We start from the raw sequence: 27,908 nt of genomic DNA, 5'->3' as shown, positions 1-27,908 counted from the left end.
GGGGACACTCGGGTGGCGGCGGCGGCTTGGCCATGAGAGCAGCGCGCGCCGCCTAACTCGCGGCTGTCACCGCCGCTGCAGCGGGACCGGGCGGCGGGGCGGGCGCTCCGGGACAGGCGGGCGGCAGCCGGCAGGAGGCGCCGAGCCGGGCGGCTGCCGCGGCGGGCACAGCCCGGGGCCACCGCGCCGAGCCCGGGCGGGAGTGGCCCCGCGCAAGCGGGGAGCGGCGCTGCGCACTCCAGCCCGGCGGGCACCTCGGGGGCGGGCGCGGGGCGCAGCCTTCTGGTCCCAGCAGCTCTGACAAGCGCCCCCGGGCATCTCGGGGGCTGCGGGGCGCGGGGTGGGCGCGGACCCGGGCGCTGGGCTCGTGCGGGGCCCCGGACGTCGCGATGAACATCGTGGTGGAGTTCTTCGTGGTCACTTTTAAAGTGCTCTGGGCGTTCGTGCTGGCCGCGGCGCGCTGGCTGGTGCGGCCCAAGGAAAAGAGCGTGGCCGGCCAGGTGTGCCTCATTACGGGCGCCGGCAGCGGCCTGGGCCGCCTCTTCGCGCTCGAGTTCGCCCGGCGCCGGGCCCTGCTGGTGCTCTGGGACATCAACACTCAGAGCAACGAGGAGACGGCGGGCATGGTGCGCCACATCTACCGCGACCTGGAGGCGGCGGACGCCGCCGCGCTGCAAGGTAACTGGGACCTGCACCCGAGCATTGTTGGGTCAAGCCTCTTCCCACTCCCGCGCCCTACCCCGGAGGGCCCCGAAACCCCACTGTCACGGTCAACCCTGCTCTCGAGGAAGAGAACCTTCCCCCACAACCCCAGCCCGGTCCTCTGCGAGTGGAATTTGTCCCCTAATAAAGGAACACGATCACCTCTGTATTAGAAGGGAGAAAGTGCGCCAAAGCCTTGTCTTAACGGAGGTCCTGTCCCTTGGAGCACGACTGTGGGGTTTCCCAAGCCCTCGGAGGCTAAGGAAGGCGAGGGAACTTGTTACCACCGGTTTGAATCCTAAAGAAATGTCTCAGTCTCGTTTGCGAATGGGAAACTAGTGTCTTTGGGAAGTTGTTCGCAGACTCTACTGATGCATGTGTATATGTTACTGCGGTCTGAACCGCTGAGACTAGGGCAGCATTGATGATTTCACTATAACTTTAGCCACGGGAAAATAATTAACATTGTTTCACCAGAGATAAGTCAGTACTTTAGTTACATACTCAGCCTGATTGAAAGGTAACCCCCTCTCTTAAGGGAAAACACTTGAAGGATTCAAGCCCTATTGTAAAATTCATTCCATGTTTTTGATAACCTTAGGAAATCTGCATTTCTGGATATTTATTAACTAACCTGAATCTGAGATTTTTTTTTTTTTTTTTAAAGCCAAAGCGGAGACCGTAACCGACCATAAGTTTGGGTCTGGGAGATTTGGTAATGGCTCTTGCTTTTTGACAATTTTTTCGTTTCCAGGGAAAACATTGAACTATATCGGGAAGATTAACTTGGGCACCACCCCTCCCCCATATTGATCATTTGTCACCAAAATTATTGGCACTTGCCTTTTAGGTCAGAAAATCAAAGATCAAAACTAGTACGTTTTCACCATTGGTAAGAGGGTAGCAAATACAGATTTTTGTGCTCCCTGCCCAGACCTAAAAGAGAGCAGTCGTTGTTTTCCAGGGAGGGTTTTTTTTGGTTTTTAAATTGAGTTCTTATATGGTAAAATTGCATATTTACCTGTAAACTTGGTTTCTGTAAGGGTGCTTCTTTGGGGAGTTTAGCTACTCCAGTTAGACCAAACCAGTGTGAGTCCCACTCTTTTATGAGAAACTTGGTTGATTTCTTGGCTTTGGATGAATTCAGATCATTAATTACAATTTTGATTTGTGAACCTTGAGGTGAGTTCCCGTTTTGAGGGTGCACATACTAAAGAGTAAGAGCCGTTTCTGGCCACTGTTCCCCCCACAAGAGGAGTGTGCAGTGCCTGTGTTTGGGGGGAGGGGGTGTTACTCTCTGCGCTGAGATCAGTTCGTTCCAGGTGTCTTTAGCTCCGGGAAGCCCATCCCATGAGGTCTGACTTGTATTGGGCTTGTCACAATTACATGATTTTCCCCTAAGCAGAGTTATCCAGTAAATTGCTGTAATTCCCAAAGACTTTTGGGGGAGGAAGGCAGCTGTAAGTTCAGTCATTGGCAAGGCTTACGGTGTTAGAAATTTGAAGCTCACTGTAGTGATTTTTGTTTTGTGTGATCTTTGTCCTACTGATGGCCACGTGACTCATGTTTTGCACCACCCCCACCCCCGTCCCTTCTCTGTTCCATTTTTTTTTTCTTCATCTGGACTTCTGAGGACAGCTGGGAATGGTGAGGAAGAAATTCTGCCCCACTGTAACCTGCAGGTTTTTACCTACACCTGTGATGTGGGAAAGAGGGAGAATGTCTACCTGACAGCGGAGAGGGTCCGCAAGGAGGTTGGCGAGGTCTCAGTCCTGGTCAATAATGCTGGCGTGGTCTCTGGGCATCACCTTCTGGAATGTCCTGATGAGCTCATTGAGAGAACCATGATGGTCAATTGCCACGCACACTTCTGGGTAAATATAAACATCCTTGTTTTTATTACTGGGCCCTACTCAGCAAGAAGGTTGGGAAGGAGCGAGACTTCAGGACCAGCCTGAAAGCCACACCTGCACTCTTTCACCACAAAGCTTACTTCCAATTCACTCTTCCCCCCGGGTGAATTACAACATATGCCGGTTACTATTAAATCGTTGTTTTCTTTTTTTTTCCCCTCCAATTCAGTATTTCTGGAGAGAGTAGAGGACTGAACATTTTGAACTAGTTTGGAAGATTGCCATAAAAATAACAAGAGGGAGCATAAAACCCTGGGTTTGTTTATTTTACTTTCTGTTGAGTTTGTAAAACTTCGGTTGTTCTTATGAATTCCTAAAGTCAGAGTTTAGGCTTCCAAATTACTGCTCAGCCACATTTTAGAAAGTGCCAGAGATTCTGAGATCAGCATTTGTGGTCCCATGGGAGTGGTCAGGCCACCCTGGCAGTTGCTTACCATCCATTGACTGTCCCCAGGGTCTGTGACATTGTCCTGTTGGGGTATATCTCAGAACTTTCTCAGCTTAGAGGATGTGTCTCTTCGGAGAACAGAAGTCACCCTCATAGGACCACAGAGTCCCTATGTAGAGGGCAGGGGTGTTGTGAGACCTGGCAAACCAGGGACTTGCACCGTATCCGCTTCTAATCATCAGGGCTATTGCATCATCTAAATAGATGAGAGGGGAGGATCTTCTGCTCTGGGGGCAAAACTAACCCCAGTTTTGCAACTGAATTTATCTTCAGTAATGGTAGGTGTGAAGTTCTCCCCTATAACTGTACACTCTTGACCCACTTTTTGCTTTTCTTCCCCCACTGTATTTCCCCTTTTCTTTTGTAAGCAGGTAGGATCCAATAAAGAAAGGGTGAGGAAATAGGTTTGTTGTTTTTCTTTTTTTTTTCTCTCCCATAGGCGGCTTAGCCTTCTAACAGAACACAACAAAGAACTGTTTCTCCTAAATAGGTCACATTAAACCTCATTAATTTTTTAGCAATTGTTTTAAAAACTTAATCTAGCTATAGAAGTACTTATTCAAATGTTGCTCCTTGAACATTAAACCATTTCTCTGCCCCTGGAAGAAGCTTATTTTAATGTTGTATTTTTAAACGTGAGCTTTATTTAATTCATTTCCAAAGCTCTAGAAATGAACATTTAAATGACATGAGCTAACTCATATCTGTGTTTTAAACGCATAAGGAGATTACCAAATACAGTTTGGAGGGCTTTGAGTGTGCTTGTGTGTGTGTGCACCGGGGGTGGGGAACTGAATTTAAGTCCTTGCTGCCATGGGGTCCACAGGAACAGGCAGCAAGTGACAAAGGGGTGGATCAGGTGAGTAAAAGCCAGCACAACAGAATAAACTTGGCAATACAGTGTATCAAGAATCTTGTGTGTTTATAATTCTGAGTAAAACAAACAGCCACCACTTGAAATAAAAGATACACATAAATTGCAAGAAGACTGTAGTTTTCATATTTAAAGCCTGGTAAGGATGAGGCTGCCAGAGAAACTGCAGCTGATTTCAGTCAGGTTGTCATCCTTAAACAGACATCCAGCCATCAGCTAGTTATGAACCACAGACACCAGTTGTTTTTTTCCAATAACCTTTGACTGAGATGATGTATGGTTTCCAAAATATGAACTTTTACCTACACAAAATACTCTGAAGTTTAACCATCTTGCCTACCTTCTCTGCATGAACATTTTGCTGAATTGTACAATTTCAAGCATAACAAGATTTTTTTTTTTTAATTTATTTTTGGCTGTGTTAGGTCTTCGTTGCTGCGAGTGGGCTTTCTCTATTTGCGGCGAGCGGGGGGGCTACTCTCTTTGTTGCAGTGCGTGGGCTGGTTGCTTCTCGTTGCGGAGCGCGGGCTCTAGGTGTGTGGGCTTCAGTAGTTGTGGCATGTGGGCTCAGTAGTTGTGGCTCGCGGGCTCTAGAGCGCAGGCTCAGTAGTTGTGGCGCATGGGCTTAGTTGCTCCTCGGCATGTGGGATCTTCCCGGACCAGGGATCAAACCTGTGTCCCCTGCATTGGCAGGTGGATTCTTAACCACTGTGCCACCAGGGAAGTCCCAAACATAACGAAATTTTTAGAGAAACTCCATACAATCTGCAATTAGGTACTTGTAAGAGAAAAGAAGCTTCTTTTTGCTAGACATCCTATAAGAAGAGAGCTAATTAGAGTGTATTAAGCATAGAAAATCCATTGCTTTAGCTTTGAAAATGCACATCAGTTGATATACTTCTAAGTAGAAAATTAAATCAAATTTCCAACGAAAAAAATTACTGTGGAACTGAATCTCTATACCAAGGAGGAACATACCACCTTCTCAGAGTCCTTACTTTGCTTAGAGATGTTGCTTAACGTCTCTTAACATCAATTTGGGGAGTTCTTGGAAGCTTTGACAGTAATGACGTCACTTCATATTAAAATATGGGAGGCTCCTGAATTCTCCAGCTGTTTTTCCCCTAAGCATCTAAACTTAAGAATTTATTTTCTAAATTGAGTCAAAAAATTCATTTTAGAGTTGGAATTTCTGGCTTCTTGCCAAGACTTACAGACCTTTTAAGAAGAGCTCTAGCAACCAAAATTTTAAAGAAGACTTACTATAATTTTATAGTGATTTATTTTGTGTGTTTTGAGGGGCGAGGTTTAAGTGGTACAAGTTACCACCTGAATTCAACTTCCCTTCCAGTAGTCCGCTTAGGTGAAAATGTTCATGGTAACTGTTCCAAGATGTATTGGCATGTGCTCTTTTCCTTCCAGAAAAAATACCCGGCACGTCTTTTTACTGCATCTGGGTGGGGAAAAGAAGTTGCCCCATACATTTTAAAGAGTGGATCAGCTGAGCAAAGACTTGTTCATCATTTGAACAGATCATCTTTAACCAGCCTTTTAAGTAGCAGTTGGTGTCTGTTTTCATAACAGAATAAACAGCGTGTTGATCCTGACCCAGAGTTAAAGTCATAGGCAGTGAACTAGAAACCATGCGGACATTCACTGAAGAGCTATGCGGGCTCCTACTTCGAACCATCCCTTGTACCACTCCCCCGGCCTGGAGGGCCCTCTTCTCCGCTCCACATATCTTTTGAGGCCTGACTCAAGTTCTTCATATAACCACCATCCCCACTCCAGCCCTTTTCTGGCATTTTTGCGTATCAGAGCCGCAGGGATCCTTAGAGACCGTCTTGTGCAGCCCCTTGTTTTCTGACGAAGCTGCAGTTAAATGACTTGCCTCTTTTTTCCCTTGATCTCTCGCAGTGTTTGTTGTCACCCCCATCCTTTGTGCATAGTATGTGCTCTTTGGTGTAACTTTTGATGCGTTGTGCCCTGAGATCCCCAAGTAGATGGCAAGCTGTCTGTAGGCAGTTTGTTATGGACGTCTGTTTGTTTTCCCCTGCCAGGAACAGAACTCTTACTCCTAGTCGCTCAGTAAATGTTTGATAGTATAGGCTAAGCTTCTGTTTATATATTTAGAAGATAACCTATTCAGAGAATGCTTACATGGGTCTGGCTTCTGAACTTTCAAAAGGTAAGCCGTATGTTGGACTAATTCAAGCTGCGTAAGATTGACGGGATCTCAAAGTGAGACTGTCTCACGTTCGTTATTGTGTCTGTCTCCTTTTGTTTTCCTCCACAACTTTTCCATTCTCCCTGCCCTACCTGTAAGCTTGTTTTTTACTATAGTATATTGACTCTGCTCATTGGTGCGAGGCTAGCGACTTTGAGAAGGCTGGTGTTGATAGACCAATTTGAATCAGCTCCATTTGAATATACGGCAGTCATTCATGTTTGCCAGTGGCCGAGCCTCAAGGAGAGGATTCCTGCTGCAGTTCCTTCCTTGCTTCTTAACCTCGAACCTATTTGCATACACATTAGAAGCTTTTGCAGTACTTGGCGTTTTTCTGCACGGCCCCCCAGTCTGCTGTGATACTTTATCATCCAGTGTTCTCCTATCACCAGCAGCTCTCCTAGGAACCTCCTCTTGGTCACCAGTCAAGAAGTGATAGATTTGAAGTAGGTTCTAATCAGCATAATCTGTTGTGCAACATTCACAGTTAGGACAGGAACGTGAGAATGTGTACAATACAGTGCACTTGAATTTTGGCATACATCAGAGAAACAATCCACTCAGGTTCTCTCTGTATCTGGGTGAGATGCAGAAGCTTGAAAATACCTCTCTAGTATCCTTTGAAATATGGAGAGTTGGCCTCCGTATAGGAACTGCAAACCCATGTTTCCCCCAAAACATTAAATATTGCTTCATTTGTTATTTTTTAAGAGGAATCTTAAAAAAGAAAAGAAAAGAAAAGAAATCTTTGCTTGCCGTTTCTAAAAGACAAAGTTTATCTGTAGATCCTTTTTGACCAAAGAGCTGCATTTGGCATTTATACGTGAGCAGCAAATTGATCCCCGATTAACCAAAAGGGGGAAGCAAAAGCATTTAACTCCAGGCCTTTTATGTTCTGAAGAAGTTTTGCATGGTAAAGGACTAAATCTGTCAAATCGCTAGTCGGTAATTTACTTCTATTGATATGATAGTCAGACAAGATAATTGGTAGTTAATTAATAGACCACTTAACTTAAAAGGTTTCACAGTTTTAAAATACTAATTACTGAATTAGGCATTTATCTATATCCAAGTGTCTAAAGTCTATTTAGTTAAAATCCATCCAGGGAAAGTAAAAGCCCACCAGCTAGATCTGAGTAATGTAGCACTTAAAGACATTAGTGCTATGGTTGTACCTAATATCTCATGAATGGTCCCTAATCATTAATGTTTAAGTTCTTATGTGATTTACTGGTTTTTAATCTCAAATACTATATTCCTCTGTTCTCTGGTTAGAGAAATCTAGTTGTGGTCAAGGTTTCTTAGATTTAGAATTAAAAAAAAAAATTCTATCCTTATAAAATTATTTGGCTGATACTTCCTCCTCCAAAGCATAATATTAAGAATTCTATAGAGGATTGTTTTCCCTACAAAAAACTTGAAATTCGTGGTATATTTTCAAGTCTGTACTAGAGCTGGCTTTTGTTATTAAATGAATTCGCATGCATAAAAATCAAATGTTTGAGCTTCAGAAATAAACTTTTTGTGTCTTGAACCAAACTGTAAATTGACATAGGGTCGGCATACTTTATCTTATTAATTCTCATGGTCACAGTTAAAAACCGAGTAAAACATCTCTTTAGATAGCAACTGCTTGGATACTTGGAACTCTATACCTGTCAGGGTCATTTCACAGCCTTCTTTCCTAACGTAAAATAAGATCACATGCTCACTGAGCTTTAAGTTTCTATATTTGATATATTACATACTGGACCCAAATCTAGTGCTACTAGAAATAAACATCTATGACATGATAAACCGTCACTTTACATAACTGGTGTGAGCAGGGAACCATCCTATAAAAATCTTCCCAACACCTTTGATATATGTTGTAATCTGTGTCTGGTTATCTGAGTTGTTTAGAAAATATTGCTAAGTAACCAATGTCATATGAAAAAATAGCAGGGGCTTGCTTAATGGCCAAATCCAATGTGTGACGTGACCTTTCTACAGAACGTGAGCCTGTTGACCATCTCTTGGAAACGCTGGTGCTCTAGCTTCCATGATAAGCCCCCTTTCTCCTGCTTCTCTTCCTGTCTTCCCAATCCTCTGAGACTCCCTACCTCCGAGATACGATGGCTGTTTAGTATGGCATGCGCAGACCTCTTCTCATTGCGCACCTCTAGTTCAGTAATCTGTTGACTTCGGTGGCTTCAGCTGTGATTTCTAAGAGTTCCCAAGTTCATACAACTGTCTCGGCTCTTCCACGCATTCCCTGAAACCAGCAAACCTCAAAACTGAACGAATTCCTCTTCGCCCCTTCTTGAACTCCCTGTTGTGGCCAGTACCAGGCTTGGAAACATCAGCAGTGTCTTTAATTCTCCATCCCGCACGCATTCATGGGTCACCAAATCCTGACTGATCTGTTGCTATCATGTACTTTGATCCCTTCCTTTCCATTCCTGCATCCTCCTTCGTGCTTCTTTCACCCCTTGCCTGGTCTCTACAGAGAATCTCTGAACTTCTCTCCCGTTTCCAGCCTTTGCTGTCCAACCCAGGGTTATCTAAGCAGACTTGAGTTTGTTATATGCCTGCTCTAAGATCGTGCTGACCAGAACCTACCCCAAGCCCTGTGTGACCGCATTGTTCACAGCGTGAAGTCCAGGCTTGTGCGCATGGCAGCTTAGGCCTTCCAGCACTGCTTTCCACCTGCCTTCCAAGCTCATCACCTATTACACCCCCTGGTAGACTGTAAACACCAGACGGGCTGGACACCACGCTGGGCCTGAAGGGGCCCGGCACACTCAGCTCTTCTGCCATTTGGGTCCTGTCTTACTGGGAGACAAAAGTTGAATAGTTCAGACAAAATGTATCACTACTCCTGAGAAAGAAAAACGAATACATTCAAAATCTCTTCATGTTGACTTCATAGTGTCTTTATATATTAAGGGGGCGGTCCTTGTAGAATAGTGTCAAGTTCCTGGTTCAGGGAATGGCCCTCTCTTGTTTGATTATGTGCTGTTTATCTTGATTCCTGGAAGCAAACTTGGTATTTGTTCTTTTCTCCCTCATTATTTCTACATCCAGGGCTTTATCCAGTATCTGCCCAGGTAGAAATTAATCTATACGGCATGTCAAAGTGCAAGCATCCGTTAACCTGCACTAAGGCTAACACTGCTGGAACAGCTTTTTCAGAAAGACTGAGTGGAAAATGCCTGGCAGAGCCCTCAGCCCCTGGATCCGATGCGTGATCGGGTCACTGCGGCCCAGAGGAGGGCTACAGACCCTATGGTTAAATGCTTAACTGCTCACATTCTCAACTTACTCTCTTTCTTTACGTTTGTTTTTACCCTAACCATTTTTCAGATTTTTCAAGATCTATGGCAAATTCTAGTGAATTGACTTGAGTAACTTGAACACACCTGAGATGTGACAATCAGAAAACACTTTCCAAGCAGTTTAATAACCTCACTGGGGAGGTGGAATAATTTTTTTAAAGTAGGAAACCCCTTTTTATTTAAGTTTTTTTCTTGAGTTGAGGAATATTAATAGCAGATTCATCTAAAATTTCTGTTCTAGTTCTTTCAGAAACTAAAATTAAAGCCTATTTCAATTAAGATAAGTAGGCAACTTGCCTCTGTCTAACCCCGCTGTCTGCCTGCGTGGCTGGATGCGGAGAGCACGTGAGCGGTTTGCTAGCTTGGGTTGGAGCGCTCGGGGAAGGAGGCTCCTGACCGTGGCGCAGCTACAGACACTGCACTTGGAAAAGTGCACTCGAGCCTGTGTTAAGTCCTAAATCCCCGGGATGGTTTTGGACCCCCAAGTTGTACTACGCTGAAATTCCACTAGGGGGTGTGCTGGCAGGGTGGATTTGTATCTTATTTCCTTCCGCACACAGCCAGTAATTGTCCCAAGATAAAGGGCCTTTTGCCGTTAATCTTTGGAGTATGACAAACTGATAGTCCTTAAGAAATAGGGACCTATTCCCTGCCTCAACTGTGAATGGGTTAAATCCAGTGTTTTGAGCCTGTAACTCTAGGAATCAGATTAAAACGTGTGAATCTCTCTTGGTTTAATTAGTTGATTTCTTATCTCAGAAGTTACTATCATAGTTAGCTATTCAAAGAACTAACCCCTTCTTATAGTTCTATTAACTGAGCTAAAAACTCCTTTTAGGCGGAGACCCCTTTGTAAGCATAACCAGAAAATAACTTGGAGGATGGAGCCTTTTAATTCATTCTTTGAAAATATATGGTAGGCAGGTAAAGCATACAGCTGGGCCCTGTAATAGGGCCACCTTAGAGAACCTCCCTGTATTGTGACCTAACCCTGTTCAGACACCATTGTTTAGAGTAAAGGTTGTCAGAGCACGGCCTTAGGACCTAATCTCGTTTACCCTGACACACTTGGCCAGGCGCTTCCCATCACCTGGACCTCTGGGTTTACGCAGGCTTATACCATCACAGTAGGGGCAGGCATGCCTTCCAACAGAAGGATGCCAACATCTCTTACTTGCTCTTACCCAGCATGGCCCGTTCTTGAGTTTCTTTTTCTTTTTTACTTTATTTGTCAATTCCCTCAAAACTCAAGTTCACACCTGTCAGGGACCATTTTCCTAAATGCTCTGAAGCTAAAATTAAGTGAACCACAGGGAAAAAAAAAAGAATATCCTCTCATAATGATGATAAAACTTTCAACACCGCAGCAAGTGCTGCTAGAATATTTAACAAGGAAGGGCAATTACTGCTGCAACCTTGAGTGCTGTCAAATGAGCCCAACTGACAAGCCACTTACAGTGAATTCACATTCGGAAACACAACGTGACTTGGTCTGTGAAACTTTCAAAGATCGCGCAAAGATGTGTGAAAGGTGACAACGGTGTTAACATCGTGAACATTGGCGTTTTGGGGGTTTGGGGAAACCACAGTGTTTCTCATTTGCTGCTTGCATAAAAATGTGAATTTCTTGCCTTTCCTTCAAATGGCTTAGTACTGGAATTTCTGAGTATTAACACGGCTCAGCTTCTTAGTGTTATTCTAAACAATGGGGTTCAAAATAACACTTCCAAATCAGTGTAACTGGGAAAATATTTGTGGTGTAACTTATGTAAGCACATGGGTATTTTGAGGACAAGTGCAACTTAAAATTCAAAGCCTGAATTTTTTTCCCACCTGCAAATTGTAATTAACATACTGCCCCCTACTGATTTCTCAAGGATTTTTTAAAATGGGGATAGTTCTACAATCTCTTGGGAAAGAGAAACATCAGGTGTAATAAATTATTTTTAAATAGTTCTGTACTAACTTTTAGTATTTTTGCATTTGCTGGACTCTTCTCCGTCAGGCAGTGTAATTTGTATTTTTAAGCGTTGATTTTCTGACCCCAGTAGAACAGAACCAAAGAAAAGGATTCGAGAAGTGGTGTTACTGGAAAGTGTCGGTTGTTTCCCAGCATCTCCCAGGATTCCGGAGGAAGGGGGCAGGCAGCTCTTAGCCCTGTGTTTGTGAGGCTGCTTCTAGTGGTCAGGTCCTAGGTTTTTGCCGGAAGGGTGGTCTGATACTACGTGGAGGGCAGGGAGGCTTGCGAGCCCCACATAGTAAGAACCAGGAATTGCAGGAACTTGAAGAAACGACATAACCAAAAATAGATAGCACTTCTAACCCAAATAGCCTATAAATATATGCTTAATTAGCCTTGGGTACATTTACTCTACTTTTACATAGCACTTAAATTTTACAAAGCCCTTTCATAAACACTCTTCTCTCATTTGCTCCTCATAGCAACTCTGAATTAAGTAGAGCCATATCCCCATTTTTATGGATGAGGAAACAAACCGAGAGAGGTTATGGGCCTTGCCTAAGGTCACCACTGGGGAAGGAAGAAGCTAGGACCCAGACCCTCAGCCTAGGGCTTAGTTTAGAAGCTCTACATATACTTATCTGGGCTACATGTTCAAAGCTCCTGGTAGATTCTCCTAGGAGTCACTTATGCTTGTGCCCTGTGGTATAATGTAAGAATCCACCTTCAACTGTTGATTTTTTTTTTTTTTTATTAGCACGGTTAGTTTAGCAATGACTAATTAACCCTAGCTTAATATCCCCAGAAAGTTTGCTCCATAAATTAGACAAACATGTAAAATTCTAAAGACCCAATACCACACGAGAATTTTATTACCAAAGCCCAATTCATGTGTTTTTCTGTCCCTTTATTGTAATTTTCCATGGTCTGTGTCTGAGGTGGTTACTTCATTGACAAGAGTGTGGTGTATCCTTGGTCACTCAGCTTCCTTCTCTTCCTAGTTTGCATGTCAGCATTGACAGGACAGACATAAAAAGTAATGAATAAAAAGGGCTCTTCTACAAAGACTGGCTGAACTAAGTTCTATAAATACTTGGAACTGAAATGGCAATAACAGTGTGGTTTTAGTTTAGGCTTTTGTTTGTTTTAAGCTTATCTCCTGGAAAATATACAACCTTTATTCTGTTACATAATATTCTTCTGAGAGCAGAATTCCAGGTAACTCCACGAGCTTTGCTTTGGAAATGCTAATCATGGATTCTCAAAATTGTGCAGTTTTGGCCAGCTGATGGTGTCCAAACTTGTGGCCCAAGTATCTGACTTTTAAAGGAGTAACTTTTTCCTAGGTAAGGTTTTCTCACAGGCTTACCAAAGCATGAAAACTTCAGAAAGGTAAATGTGGAAAATTAAAAAGGTAAATGCTGAGACTAAAAGGGTATAAATTCCGTGTCTTGAAAGCTAAGCCCTCAAAGCCTCTGTGGGTAAGGGGGAAGGATTTTGAAATCTTCTAGGTCTCTTTTTGAGAGCTTGTTCTAATGGGGTCAGGGGTGTATTAGTCCATTTGGGCAGCTCTAGCAGAATACCATGGACCGAGTGGCTTATAAACTACAGGCATTTATTGCTCACAATTCTGGAGGCTGAAAGTCGAAGGTCAAGGCTCCGGGAGATGTGGTGTCTGGTGAGGACCCACTCCCTGGTTCGTAGACAGCCGTCTTTGCTGTAACCTCACACGGTGGAAGGGGGTGAGGGATCTCTCTTGGGTCTCTTTTATAAGGGCACTTATCCCATTCATGAGGGCTCCACCCTCCTGACCTAACAGCATCACATTGGGCATTAGGTTTCAACATGAATTTTGGAGGGACACAAACATTCAAACCACAGCAGAGGGGCTTGCTAGTGCTAAAAATGGATCCAAGGCAAATATACATACAGTCAGTCTGTAAACTCCCATAGTTGTCCATACAAAGCTCCCAGGGATCTTGACAGCAATTTGAACTGGCATTTGTCTGATCAACATTACTGGGGAAAGGATGTGGGGAATGGAGAATGGGGCCTCTCAACCCCTAATAAATACTCTGGTTCAGAGAACACAGGTAGGATAGAGGGCAGAGAAATTAGTCTGCCTTTATTTGCTGAATTTCTAGGAGAAATTGATCTGAAGCCACTTGAGGTTTAGAGTAGACGTTACCTGGCTCAGGCTACAACCTTATGCTCAGCCTGTGGCCCAGAACGGCAGCAATAGCATCACCCCATCAGGCTGCATGTTAGAAAAGCAAACTCTCAGGCCCTCTCCTCTCCCAGACCTACTGGATCAGAGTCTGCATTTGATTCAGATCCCAGGTAATTCTTGTGCACATCAAAGTTTGAGGAGGAATGGCTCTTGAGCACATATTTCCCTTCCCACTTTCTCAATATTCTCTGCTTTTTTTTTTTTTTTTTTTTTTTTAAATTCACTGAGCTAATTAGCCCTTTAAGAATTTTGTAGACTAGGAAAATACTAGACCATGCACTCTAGGGTCCGCCTTGTCTAGGTGTTGTTTTTGTTTTTTTATTTGGGCTCCAGGCCTTTGTTAAAGGAGGAGCCCAGGTGCTCTCTTGCTCACTATTCCCCTTGGTTGCTGTGCCCAGGATGGGGTTTCCAAAGCCATAAACATCATGGTACAGAGTCAAGGCTGTGCATTGAAGAGATATGTTCTTCCTGCCCAGGACCAAACAGCTGTCTGGAAATAAGTTGCAGGAGGGCAGAGACCTTGCCTCTTGTGCACCCTGCTTCTCTGCTCCTAGCCCCTGCAGATTGTCAGCATTATCTCCCTTCAGTGGTATTTCTGAATTGAGTGGTAGAGTGGTGCTTTGAAGGTACTGGCATGTAAACTACAGTGGGCTTTTGAGCCCATATTTAAGTTGTGAAATTTTTTTAAGCCTAGAATGTCTTGCAAAGCTAGAAAATGTCATTACAATATGAGACTCAGAGCTTAGAAAAAATCATCACGGGACTATATGGAACTTGATTTGCTAATGTTCACGTTCCTTCTAAAGAGTGGTTCTCATGGGGCTCTTTTCCCCTCAGGGGCATCTGGCCACATCTGAAGACATTTCCCCTTGTCAGAACCGGTGGGGTTGCTACTGGCATCTAGTGGGTAGAGACCGGGGACGCTGCTAAACACCGTACAACGCACAGGACAGTCCCCACGATGTGAAATTACCCAGCACAAAATGTCCATGGGGCTGAGGCTGAGATGCTGTCTTCTAGAACACTGGCTCTCAAACGTGGCTGCATAGCCGAGTCACCTGGGGAGTGTTGCCTTCCGGGGCCAGATTCCCTCCCGGGTGTAACTGGGCCTCAGAGGGGGGGGCGCCTGGGCCTCAGAAGGAACACCTCCCCCGGATAATTCCAACGTGTAGCATAGTTTGAGAACTGGTTTCTAGAAAAGGTGGCTTTTTACAATCCTTAAGTGTCTTTAAGAGGTTTGCGAAGTTTTTGTTTGTTTTGTTTTTTTAACAGTGCCTAGCACAATACAGGTACCTCATAGACCCCCTTACACAGTGAGTAAGTTCTAAGTTGGTATAGTGCATGCCTAAGAATGAAGTGAGTTTTCGGGAGTAACCTCTTGATTTTATGTATCTGGAGTTTAGGTAAAGATTTAATTTTCTATAAAGCCTCCACAGTAAGCACACTGGAAAGCAGAGAAGAATTTGAACTCTTTGCACATATGAAATACGAAGGGTGGCGGAAAGGGATCACGGGGGCCTTGCTGGGCTGTGGCATTTGGGTTGGGGCGGGCTGGGTCCTGCCACTTCAGATGGCCTAAGCAGTGGCTGAGCTCACATGCACGTGGTTATGCCTCATGGAAGTAGTCGCCAGGCACCAGAGCAGAACCGAAGCCTCTGCCCTGTGGAAGGTCTGTTTTTATTACAGTTTCGGCGATGCGATTTGAGTTTGGGGCAAAGCAGAGGGATTAATGACAACCTGTTGTTTAGCAGACTATTTGGCTGCAATTTTGTGGGCTATTTTCACTATTCTGTAAAGAGTTACTAAATCGGGTCAGGGGCTTGGGGAACACTCCTTTGATCATCTAGGACTCAGCCAGGGGGAGGGTCAGGGAAAGCAGCCTTTCAGAACCAGTGTGCAGCATTCATCGTTCCTTTTAAAACATTGAGCTTCCATGGACTCAAGTAAAAGACAGAAAAACGATGATTGTAGTTTTTTTTAATATGTAAGAGGCATGGATTCGCATTACATTATTTTAAAAGGTACAGCCATGACGACATATAAATGTTTAATGAATAGATATTTTTACTGCTCACCAGATGCTGGCAACTGCACTAATGGAGTTGATACCTTATTGAGTCATTTACGAAAGTCTTAGGCAACTAATACCTCTGTGTTACGACTTGTGTATTGAACGTGTGGTAAGAATCAAAGAACGAATTATTGGATGTAAGCCGTTGTAACATTTTTGAGCTAAGAAACCTTGGAGATCTCCTTTTTGTCTCACAAATGAGTTAAGCCAAGAGAGATCAAGTAACAAGGAAGGTTAAGTGATTGACAGTCAGGACCATGTGGTTTCTGGACTCTAAAGGCCAGTGTACTTTCCAGACAGATTGAGTTTTAAGTCCCCTCCTTTCTGGTATTTCTGCACAGGGAACTCCGAAGTGTCAGGGAACGTTGATATCTGAGTTGCTGCCTTGGGGTAGATTCATCCCATGTTTTAACAGTGAGAAGGCAAGTTAATGAAGCATTTATTTTTGCTAAATAACGAATGGTGTCATCACCTAGGTGTTCATTTGAAAAGCCTCGCTCTTTTATTAGCTTCTTGGTTGCAAGGCAACTGTATACTCGTGCATGTGTGTTAAGTATTAACTGCTGATGCCTCTAAATGTTAAACCAATCCCTGTGGCCTCAAAATAATAACAAAAAGGACAGTAGATGTAACATTGATATGAATTTGATGTTTATGACGTATTCTTCTCTGTAGCTAAAGAGAGAACATTTTGTGTCAAGCAGGTAGAGATTTTGATGAACATTTTGTTAAGTCTGAGAGTCATTCCAGGTTTCAGTATCTTGGGGCTCTATTGCACAATTTGTCTGGAGACCTTTCTTGTCTCTACAAACACACCCAATTAGGAAACAAACAAACAAAAAAAAGCCATCATCGAATTACATAAATTTCAGAGTTTGTGCTGTCAACTGCAACTAAAGTATTTAAAGTCAGTATATTGCTAGCAAATACAGATTTGGGTTTTACTTCCTAGTTGAAGACAGTTTTGTAATGAAAAATTTCAAGTTACACTTTCTGTGGTCAAAGTGAAGTTTCTAGAGTTTGGTGCTCAGTACGTTGATTAAGCAGATACCTGTAAATCTACTGGATTAAGAATACTTAGCCATGGGTTCCTTTCCCAGAGTAGCTTGGGAGTATGTCACCCTTTTTTTAATCTTTGAGCACACTAATGATTTACCCTATTAAATAGCCTTTTAAACCCAGTTCCCTGTATTTTCAGCACCTTCAATAGTTTGTACTCTTGAATCATCGTTTTCCAGCAGAAGTGACTGAATTTTCATAGAAGAGTGCCACCAGATGTCATTTTAGCCTTGTAAATAAGCAGTATGTTCCTCTGTGATTCCGATAAAGATAAGTTACTCTCACAGCGGCAGGCGGAAACAGCAAAACACCAAGGAGAGTCGCTGAACCATTTGGAGGGGTACCATAGGAATGTCCAGTTAAACGTTCTTTGTTCAATGGAGTCTTGATTGTATTTTTTCCAGATCATATATATTGCTGCTATTTGGAGATTCTGAAAATCCTTAAATACATCAGAAAACTGTACTGTATATGTGCTCATGGTGTTAAGCCTTTTCCCATTGTAATATGATTTTTGGTCCCCTTTAGAAATGAAAGTTTTCTGTTTCTTGGACATTCAAATGAGAGAAACACTTCAAAATGATTCTTTTAAAAAGATGCCTTTTCTTGAACTGACCACAGGACAGTCATGCAAATGCACAAAAATAGAGTTTGAGGCCTTTTCCTAACGGTGAGAAATTAGCTTTGCTTTTCCCTTAGTATCCATTAACCTTGAATAGCTTGCAAATATGGAAAACATTCTGAGTGTTTTACCTATACCTTTAAAATGTCATCAATCTTGAAATTTCAAAAGTCGGCCTTTGCCGGATACCACATTTCTTCACGTTCTCTTTTGTTTAACTTCAGGTTAATTTGTCCTGACGGTGCAGCTGCAGGCTCTGCGTTGCCGTCTGTCATTAAGAGCACCAGGAATGATCTGGAGGGTTGGAACCGTTGGGAGTTAATTTGGCGTAAACCTAACATGCAAAGATTCCTCAAGATACGGCATGTCATGTCTATGTCCAGTCACACTTCTGTTTAAGAAGTTCTTGTTTATATTATAAATATGACCTTTACAGTTATCTTTCAAAGTGCCCAGTGCTTTGAAGAGGGACCCCGAGGAGCTATGGAGATATTAAACTTGTGAAGCATGTTTCATAGGAATGTCAGTGTCTGTTTGAATATCCTCTTCCTTCCTCCCTTCCTTCCTTCCTCCCTTCCTTCCTTCCTTTTTCTTAATTTTTAGTCACTTAGCAACTGTGTCAGCTTGGCAGCTTATGGTATTGGAGTCTTGTGATAAAATTAATCACAGGTAATCAAAGGTCTATCATCACACTTTTTAGCCAGGATCCATTACTGAAAGAGTTTTCTCTTTTGCAGATAAAATAATCCCTGGGTCCCCTCCAGTTCTAAATTGTCTCACTGGACATACAAATCGGTTGCTGACTCTGAGACCGCCCCCCCCCCCCAACCCCAGGTCAGGAGTCAACCACATTTTCCTGATGACGATCTAGATGTCCTCCCCTGTGTCTCAGACATTTGAATAAGAGGACAGCTCAGAGTGCGGTTCTCTTGACTTAGACTAAACATCTAGCTAACCTTGCCACCCACTGTTGGGGCCAGCTAACTCTGGTGACTGATCAAATGTACTTCCTTTAGCGACCCCTTTACTAGCTGGTAACTCCCGATCTGGATAATTCGTCCTTAACAGTAAGAGAACACAGTGGTCCCGGTGTTCGGTGGAGTTGCCCCTCTCAGATTCACTGCCGGCAGCACGTGCATTAATTTACACTCAAGCCGTTTGGGCGTGTGCCGCAGATTTGCTCGTTATGTTCTTCTAACGAGTCTGAGACAAAGATCACGAACCTGAGCTTGAACTGACTGGTGTCATGGCAACTAGCACTTCACCTCTTGCTGGTCCCCATTTCATACGTGCTACAATATTTGTGCACATTAATAATTCATCACAAAGTGCCAGATTTCTTTGTGCTGTCAAACTGCGTCAAGGACAGATTGTGCTGTGCTATCTCAGATGTCACCCACCAGACTGTTGAGGGCAAGAGTAATTAGAAAAGAAAACTCGTCGGGTTACTCGGGAAAGTTCCCGAGAGCGTGATGCTTTCTCACCACCCATTTACAGCACTTTTTCTCACAACGTAAGGACTAGACTTCGTGTTGATCAAAGTTTATTTGGTAATGTGCCCCAGACACAAGGCAGGGGTTTGGTTGTGGAAAGAAGGCCCGGGCGGTAATTGCTCGCCTCCATTCAGGCAGCAAAGGAAATGATTAACAGCCTCAGTGCTCAGTCACGTGGATCAGCCTCCAGCCTGAGCCCTGCAAACTCGGGTTTAAAAGGAAACCTGAGCGTCCCTGGTATGAACGCTCTTCCCCCAGGCTTGCCTTCGCCCGGCATCCAGTAGGAGCTGAGCGGTGGCCACCAGCTTTGGAAGACAACCAGTCTGGGTCCCAAGGCTGCCCGGCCCTTGGAAGGCTTACCTCCCCTCCCAGTTTCCTCAGCACTTTGTTTGGTGTTTCCGACATTGCTAGTAGTTGTAATAACTGTAGTATTAGACGTGTTAAGTGGTGAGCCTTTCTAAATAAAGAGCATAGACCTTTGTCTTGGAATGTAGAAAGCACAGTGGCACACTGGATTTTGTTTCTACAGTAGCCAAATTTGTCCCGGATGAGGCAGGGGAGGCACAGATTTTATAAAAAAGGTTGACCTGCCACAGCCCTTTTTTAAAAAAATCAACCCCTCCCTCTTAAAAGAGAGCTTCATACTAAAAGAGACAAACCTGTGCCACACTTTACTAGCAGCTTAAAGTGAAGCCTATTTCCCTAAAAAATATGTTTACAACCCACAGTTGGAAAAGACTTTAGCCACATAGCTATATTTGGATTCTTTTGTTTCTCTCTTTCTTTTTTCTTATTTCCTTTAAGTGCAAAACCAGTAGCTTAAATGTCCCTCCGAACTACTTTGGTGGGGGGGTAAGGGGAAGGAAGCGGGCCCAAATCACAGTTTTTAGAATATGTAGCTATAGTACCCTGCTTTTGTAAAGGATAAACTAAAACTGTTGTATATTTCATGTACTGATGTAACACAGTTAGATGCTGGTGAGCATAACTTCTGCTTAGAGACGGGAATGAGACCTGCTCCCATGTTACCTGTCATCGCTTGGCCAGATCATAATACAAGACCTGCATGTAGTAGGTGTTCAGGAAATACTTGTTGAATGAATAAGCTAATTCTGCCAGGTCAGGAGGGGACATGAATCCGTTTCAGAACTTTGCAAGAAATTAAACTTAAAAACAGTGAGGAGGGACTTCCCTGGCGGTCCTGTGGTTGAGACTTTGCCTTCCAATGCAGGGGGTGTGGGTTCGATCCCTGGTCCGGGAGCTAAGATCCCACGTGCCTTGCAGCCAAAAGACCAAAACATAAAACAGAAGCACTATTGTAACAAATTCAATAAACGCTTAAAAAAATAAAATCAAAACAGGAATTTGGTAATCTCCTATCACCTACCTTCATGTGTGCTGGGGATCTGGATTAGTCATTTAACACCTGCAGGCACCAACATGGAACACGAACATGGAGAAGTCATTAGAGCCAGCCCACTGGGTGTCTGGGTTTCTAGTCAGGGCTGGCCACCGGGTAGAGTTAGTGTGGAAACAGGCTGGGAACGAGCACGGCCAGCGATTCGGATTTGTCAGGTAACCAAGTAGAAAATTCCTACTGGTATTCTGTACTGTGTGTAATTTCTTAGGATGTACTCTTGAGTCCTTCTACTTACTTAACTTAAAAATAAGACCTTCATACTAAATCTATCCCTCTCTTTCAAGACTAGGCAAACTTTTAAAACTTAGAAGTGGTCTCGATAATGTCAAGACTAAATTTTATACTTTTTAGCTAATTGAGGAACAATTAATTATAATCAGATATGTAAAAGAAGACTTATAGGCATGATTACTTAAGGATGTGTTTTGTAGTTTAGATTGGAATAGATAAGCTTCCTTGTGATGTTACTTTATTGTAATTCTGTCCCTATATATAAGCTATAAAGCCTGAAGTTTCCAGGTGCTGTAGACTGAAAGGACAAAACAAAGGACCACAGAACATAATTATATGTTACAGTGAATGATACTGATTATATGTCTTAAAGAAATATGGACAAAGTCAAGGTGAATAGAATAATATTAGATAAAGGCTTAATACGGTAACTACCTGTGATAGAGAATTATTGAGAGACTTTGGTGCCATAATTAACTTAAAGCACTTTGAAAAGCATGAGAGGCTATGTAAATATGTGATGAATATTACACTTTGAATTATATAGGAGGGCATCGGGGTAGATTGTCAGAGAAGAGTTGAGTTCATGGGTAAAACCTTACAGGTGAGAATAAGCGTGACACAGGTAACAGCAGTGAGGAGGCCCAGACACATGGATATAAGTGGGGACCAGGGGGTTATGTGATGATCAGGAATCAGACTGGGGAAGACCTTGGGGTATTTCACAAAGATTCATCTGGCACCTGAATGCATCATGGATTGGGAGATGGAAAAATTTCAAAATTAATGGAATGACTGTTTGATCTTGAATGTGCAGAAGCTATCAAAACAAATAAGATCTGTATGCAAAAATTCAGTGATCTCTTAGCTGGGAAATACTCTTGAGAAGGGAATGCAACTTTCCTTTAAGTCCACTGGTTAGTGTTTGGGTTTTTTTAACTTCATAAATCACGGGAAGCTGTGTTGGCAGTGGGATATAACTCAGCAGTGGACAGATTGCTCTTTGCTGCTTTCTTTTAAGAAGCAGGTTATAAAACTGTTGGGAGCCTGGTGGAGTAGTTAATAGATCATCTTAAGCAATTTGAAGTAATTTAAAAAAAAAAAAAAATACAGCCTTGCGTCTGGAAGGCAAGAAAGCTAGAGAGAAAAGAGAAGTTCAGTGAATGAGAAATCGATGCCGCCTTTTGGGTCCACTGCCCTGGAGCTTCTGCCACGTGCTCTGCCCCCTGAGTGGCCAGTCACCTGCCTCCGTGGGGAAGTCACCCCCCCAGTAAACCCCACAGTGGAGTGTGGTCATTCAAATGCTATAAATTGTCACAGCAGAGTTAGTGTTAGGACACATTTTTCATGAAAATGATTTGTACTTTACCCTCCTTTTTTACACCTAAAATACTCTACCTCCTGTGAGCATACTTTGATAATACAGCTTGGATGCTGGAAGATACTGCTGGAATATCTCTTCATTCATGGGTCTGTTGCTGTGTAGACACAGCCATGAGGTAAACGTTACACGAGGCTTCTATTCGTGGGTAAGCGGGAGGTCCCTCACAGACCATGAGATGTTGCACTGAAGTGTCAGGAGCATGAAGAGATCTCTGACCTGGGAGTAGTTTAGATTAGCAGATAACTAGCACTTGAAAGGTGATAAAGAGCCTTCTCCTAATGGCTTTCTTTTCATCTCTGGACATTGTCCCCGAAAGCTCTTGTGTTACGGTCTTGTTGGTCACGGCTTATAACAGGCCTGCCATGCCAATGATACGGTGCTAAGTGAACCAGACGCCTAAAGGATCCTCTCGTTTTGATAAATGTAAAATATTTTCAAACAGATTGGGGAAGTGTAACATTATGTGGGTAAAACTTTGTTTCGTGATCTTGGGTTTGTGGGGTTTTTGTTTGTTTTTTGTTGTTGTTGTTTTTTAGATGAAACCCATAATGTCAGTTCTAAAGCTTGAATCTTCCTTTTCTTTCAGACCACTAAGGCTTTTCTTCCTACCATGCTGGAGATTAATCATGGTCATATTGTGACAGTTGCAAGTTCCTTGGGATTGTTCAGTACTGCTGGAGTTGAGGTTTGTCATTATAAAGCATTTCCTTCTTTCAGTCGGTTTATCTCGTGAGGAATACACCAAAGTCCTAGGAAGGGTACCTGCTGCCCACATATTCCTGAAAGGCCATGAAAGCACGCTACCTGTGTGCTGCTTGTGGAGTGCTCCGCATCAACCCACGTGGCTCTACGTCTTCTGCCGTAAAGTCACTTATACTAGTTTGACAAAGCAGCAGCAGCAGCAGCAGAAGTAGGTGGGCCCGTCCTCAGTATGGCCCCATTTTCATGAGCAGTTTTGCTTGACAATAGTGGGAAGGCACAGGGTCAGGATGAAACTGGAGGGCAGTGGCAGTGCCACAGGGAACAGATAAATGAGGCCAAAGGTTGACATTCTGTTTTGGTCAACTTGCCAAAAGCGAGCTATCTTGTGTTAGCTCATCAGATGAGAGGGTTAGGGCTGATGTGAGGTGTCTGCATCGTAAGTCTGTAGAACTGGGCTTAATCAGACCCTGTCCTTCACCAAATTCCAGTTACAAAGCGTGTATATGTATGTTGCTCTGTGCTGTTTGTCCCATGGGTGCCTGTAGCGGAAAATTGAAAACATCATCCCATGCAAATATGCAAAAGGATGCAGAAGAGATGGCTTCTACATTCTACATTTCAACTCCTAATTTTAAAGTTGGGTAATGGAGAAGAACTTTCTTTCTCTACCGTGAGTCCTTAGGTTAAGTTCTAGTTTAACTTTACGAGGCAGAGTTATCATTTCCATTTTCACTTGGCCCTAAAAAGAAAATTGGATCATAACAGCTTATAACCCCAGCTAAACTCGCCTTTGTTCTCCCAGCATTAATTTAAACAAACTGGTTTTTCAGTCTCCTTTACTGAACAAGAGACCATTTGTAAATTTTCCAGACACTTCAAAGTGAGCCTCTTTCCATTTTTAACTCCAGCTTGTTAGCTTTCATAGAGTCCTTTGTGGTAACTTCCCCAAAGTAATCTGATACTTCGTTGATGTGGCAAAAAGTGTTCATCTGTTTCTGCTGTTACTTTGAAAATATTATTTCTGCACCAAACCACATCAGATATCTGTCTTTTAAAATGCTCTCCTTTTCTTTGCTTAGTCACCTGTAACCTTTTATATCAAACATGTAAGCGGAGTAACGGGACCAGGGCAGCTTGGGATTGGTCAGGGATGTGAACATGTACTGAGTATTTCTCCTCTTTCCCCTCTGCCTCAGGATTACTGCGCCAGTAAATTTGGAGTCGTGGGTTTTCATGAATCCCTGAGCCATGAGTTAAAGGCTGCGGAGAAGGATGGAATTAAAACCACGCTGGTTTGCCCTTACCTTGTAGACACTGGCATGTTCAGGGGCTGCCGAATCAGGTCAGTAAGGACCCACCTTCATACCGACAAGAAGCAGTTCTAACAAAGCGTCTTTCCATCTTGGGAGAATATGTGGAATCAATCAGATCTCCAGCCATAATCCACCTTGCACTTCACTATCTGTCATTTGGCAGTTCACTTGTAGCTTTCGTTGGTCAAGGTTTTTAACATTGAGGCGTGTACGATTGGCGAGCAAGGACCGGTATTAGCTCGCGGAAAGTGGCCTGTGCGCATCAGTAGGAAACGGCTTCTCTGCGCCTTCAAGGAGCAAATACTCAGGATTTTCCTTAGAAGCTACTTCTTTAGGAGTGATTTCCTTTCTTTAATATTAATGTTAGTACACAAATGCGACTTTGGTTTGGATGCGAAACAATGTCACTGCCATAGAAGAGGGTGGTCTTTCTTCCAAAAAGACCCTTGAATGAGACACCCCAGGTTTGGGAACTTCCTTTTCACAGAGAGTGTATGTAGCTAGATTCACTCTGACAGAATGAGAAGAAACGTTGAGATTTTCTAAAAATGAAATGAAATACCACCACACTTTGGAAGGAGGAGGCACGTGGGAATAGCCATGTCAAGTCACATCTGACTTGAGCTAAGCGGGGTAAACAAAGCCGTGACTCATCAAGAGGACACTTGTTAAGACATGCTGACTGTGAGATCTTTGCCTGGACGAATTTGACAGGCAAAGCAAGAGAACCAAACGAGTTCCCCATGGGTCAGGGCTGATCTTGACACATCCTGAACCTGGCCACGATGTGAATAGGTGGAGGTGACTTGAGTCATTTCCATCTCAGGCTGACCCCAAGTCTGGACCAGGAGCGGACTCAGCCCTGCCTCCTTTCCCGTGTGTGGGCGGGGGGTGTGTTGGTTTGCTTTTTGCCTCTTACGAACTTAGGAACCGGTTGCTGCCGGTCTGAGGAGCGCTGTTTCCTGTTTAGCATCACAGCAGGTGTCCAGAGCTGTGGGGGGAACGATGAGAAGTAAAAAGAATAAATTATATTAAGTTATTTCAGTGGGTGCCTGGATGAATTCAGCTGAAGGTAGGATGTCTCTGTGCACTTCATTTCAGAGACCCCCGGAGAAAATGCCACGGCTTTCCCTCTCCAGGCACCCGGGAAAGCACACAGCTGACTTACATTTCACTCAGAAAGGTTATGTTGGTGTTTACACACCATCATTTGAACTACACTTAATACTTAAAAGTTTGGCATCTTGTTTGGGTTTAGTGTCTGTTATGCCAGACACCCTCTCCTTTTTCAATTGAAAGAAAAAAAAAAAAAAGTAATTTGAAATACATTTCAAGGCATTTTGAAAACACGACTTTCTCACTTTACAGAAAAGCAGACCAATTCTGCTTTTTTTTTTAACTTGTTTTCCAGACTGTGCAAATAAAATGTGTTCATAGCAGGAAAATTTAGAAAATACAGAAAAAGCGCAACGAAGTAAACAAAACGAATTCCAAATCCCGTTGCTCAGATAACGTCATCCTTCATGTTTTGATGTGTATTTCCAGTCTTCCCTATTTTGTGTTAATTCTTCATTTCGTCTTTTGAATGTGTAACTCTCAGGAAAGAAATTGAGCCTTTCCTGCCCCCTCTGAAGCCCGATTACTGCGTGAAGCAGGCTATGAAGGCCATCCTCACCGACCAGCCCATGATCTGCACCCCCCGCCTCATGTACATCGTGACTTTCATGAAGAGGTAAGTGTGAGGGGGCTCCCTCCTCGGCAGGTCTTCCCCTGTCCGCCCCGTAACGTAAGGAACACGCCACGCCTCACGGTGGCTAACTGTGACGTTTCCTTTTCAGCATCCTCCCTTTCGAAGCAGTTGTGTGTATGTATCGGTTCCTAGGAGCGGACAAGTGTATGTACCCCTTTATCGCTCAGCGAAAACAAGCCACAAACAATAACGAAGCAAAAAACGGAATCTAAGGATCTTTTTTGTATGGAATATCATTTCTACCAGAAGACGATCAAGATATCTCACTCCGACCCACATCATCATGACTGGATTATCTCTGGATTCTAAATCCGCATTGACTTTTTTTTTTTTTCAAATCAACTTTTTAAAAAAATAAAGTGTAAATTAACCGACTAGAGTGCTTGGAAAATGTGATCAGCGTAAGTGAGCTTAAGTTGTTGCCGATGGGGTCCTTTTCAGGCAGAACCCTAAAACCAGTCTTATCTTTTAGACAAGCGCTGTGTGATGTCTCCAGGCTACCATTATTTTTTCTGAATGAGCAGGAAGTCTCGAGATGATAGCGACAGTGTGTTTCATGTGTGTGGTTTTTCTTAATTCCCATAGAGTTTATTAATTCTTGTAATTAATCTCTAGCCAATTGACACCCTTGCAACTTCAAGGACTGATAGTGCTATATTTTCTCATGTTTTCGAAGTTTCAGTTTTGCAAAGCCTGTGTGGCTCTCTCATTGTGTTTGTATGTACAGCTCTTTTAAAATGGCATTTTGAAATCTCTATCAATTGGAAGTAGATGATGATGTCTGATTGTTACAGTGAAGGTGATCAGGTCTCTTTGTTAAAGTCATAACGACTACAGTGTTGGTCGAATTTTAAAATGAGCCTCTGAGATCTTTCCTTGAGTATCTCTTCCCCTGGAGACCTATTTATCCAGAAAAAGATCATACATTTTCTACCTATGAATTTTGCTGCATACAGAAAGTGCCCTTTCCTCAGGAAGTTGCTGTGTTTCATTTCTTTGGATGGACTTTGATCTAGAATACATAGCAGCTCTGCAAAGAAACAGTTTCTAAAAATGGGAACTTCTGCATTTAAAAATGTCCCCATTTTTGTGCCAACTATGATTAGCAAGGGGGAGAAAATCTTATACTATGGAGTACATATGGAAGGGTGTAAAGATTCTTTTGAAAGTTTTATTCACATTGTAGAACAGCAAATGACATTTTTACAGTATTTTTTTGTAAAGCAAACTATTTTGTGCCTTGAATTTGGTAAATGTGTATTAGTGAAACGTTGTAAAAGTGAACTTCTACCTCTGTATCTAAATGTATACCATCCACTTGTAAATTACTATAAACTATTATGTGATTGCTTTTTTTTTTTTAGAACGTCCTGTTTAAATAGTGACCAATGTTTTAGGCTATTAAAATAAGCCATCTTTTACTAATTAATTGGGAAATTTTATAAAGGACTGATTAAATTTAAAGAAAACTTACATACAAATGACTGTGTGATTATTAGTTATCAGCAGTGTCGCAGGGACATTGTGTTCTTTTTTCTCTCCATGCCATATCACACCTTAAAGAGAAATGTTTGAACGGGATAGTGTTCAGGAACAGGCATTGATAGCTTTGGGTGCCCTACACTCAAATTTCCACTGTTACCATCTTCTTAGATTAGAGACTTTATCAGGAGCTTGTTGGTAGTGAAAGTGGGAGGATAGAAAGAATCCCATTACCTGTGTGTTGTCTGGCTGCACCCCAGCTCAAATCTGCACTGTATCCACATATAGGAAGGATAGTGCTGGCTCACTACTAGGGTCCCCAACACTGGTCTTAAGGAACAGCTTCATTCTGTGTTTGTTTGAATTTCTTTTTATAAATGACAACTAAACCTGAAGCCATTATAACACTTGAGGCACTGGCCGCCTCTTATTTTCCATTTTGGATTTTAAGAACAGTTGACCCTTGAACAACACGGGGGTTAGAGCCCCAACTTCCGTGTAGTCAAAAATCCATGTGTAACTTATAGTCAGCCCTCCGTATCCTTGGTTCCTCCTTAACCGCAATTCCCCATCTGCTGATTCAACCAACCTTGGATTGTGTAGTACTGTAGTATTTACTACTGAAAAAAATTCATGTATACGTGGACCTGTGCATTTCAAACCTGTGTTGTTAAAGGGTCAACTGTACTTTGAAGTAACCTCATAACAAT

At 43.0% G+C, this 27,908-nt stretch overlaps 1 protein-coding gene across 1 annotated transcript; it reads left to right on the top strand.

Annotated features, from left to right (window-relative positions):
* Positions 1 to 171: 171 nt before the first annotated feature.
* RDH10 (retinol dehydrogenase 10) lies at positions 172 to 27,180 on the top strand. The gene is made up of 6 exons (XM_059901649.1): positions 172 to 678; positions 2,341 to 2,576; positions 22,538 to 22,636; positions 23,850 to 23,995; positions 25,567 to 25,698; positions 25,805 to 27,180. Exons 1-6 carry the CDS (start codon positions 390 to 392, stop codon positions 25,926 to 25,928), a joined length of 1,026 nt encoding a protein of 341 aa, XP_059757632.1. The 5' UTR covers positions 172 to 389; the 3' UTR covers positions 25,929 to 27,180.
* Positions 27,181 to 27,908: the final 728 nt, after the last annotated feature.

The sequence above is a fragment of the Balaenoptera ricei genome, chromosome 17 (genome assembly GCF_028023285.1).
Source record: "Balaenoptera ricei isolate mBalRic1 chromosome 17, mBalRic1.hap2, whole genome shotgun sequence".
NCBI lineage: Eukaryota > Metazoa > Chordata > Mammalia > Artiodactyla > Balaenopteridae > Balaenoptera > Balaenoptera ricei.
Note: the sequence above shows the minus strand (reverse complement) of the source record. Positions and strands in the feature narration are given on the sequence as shown.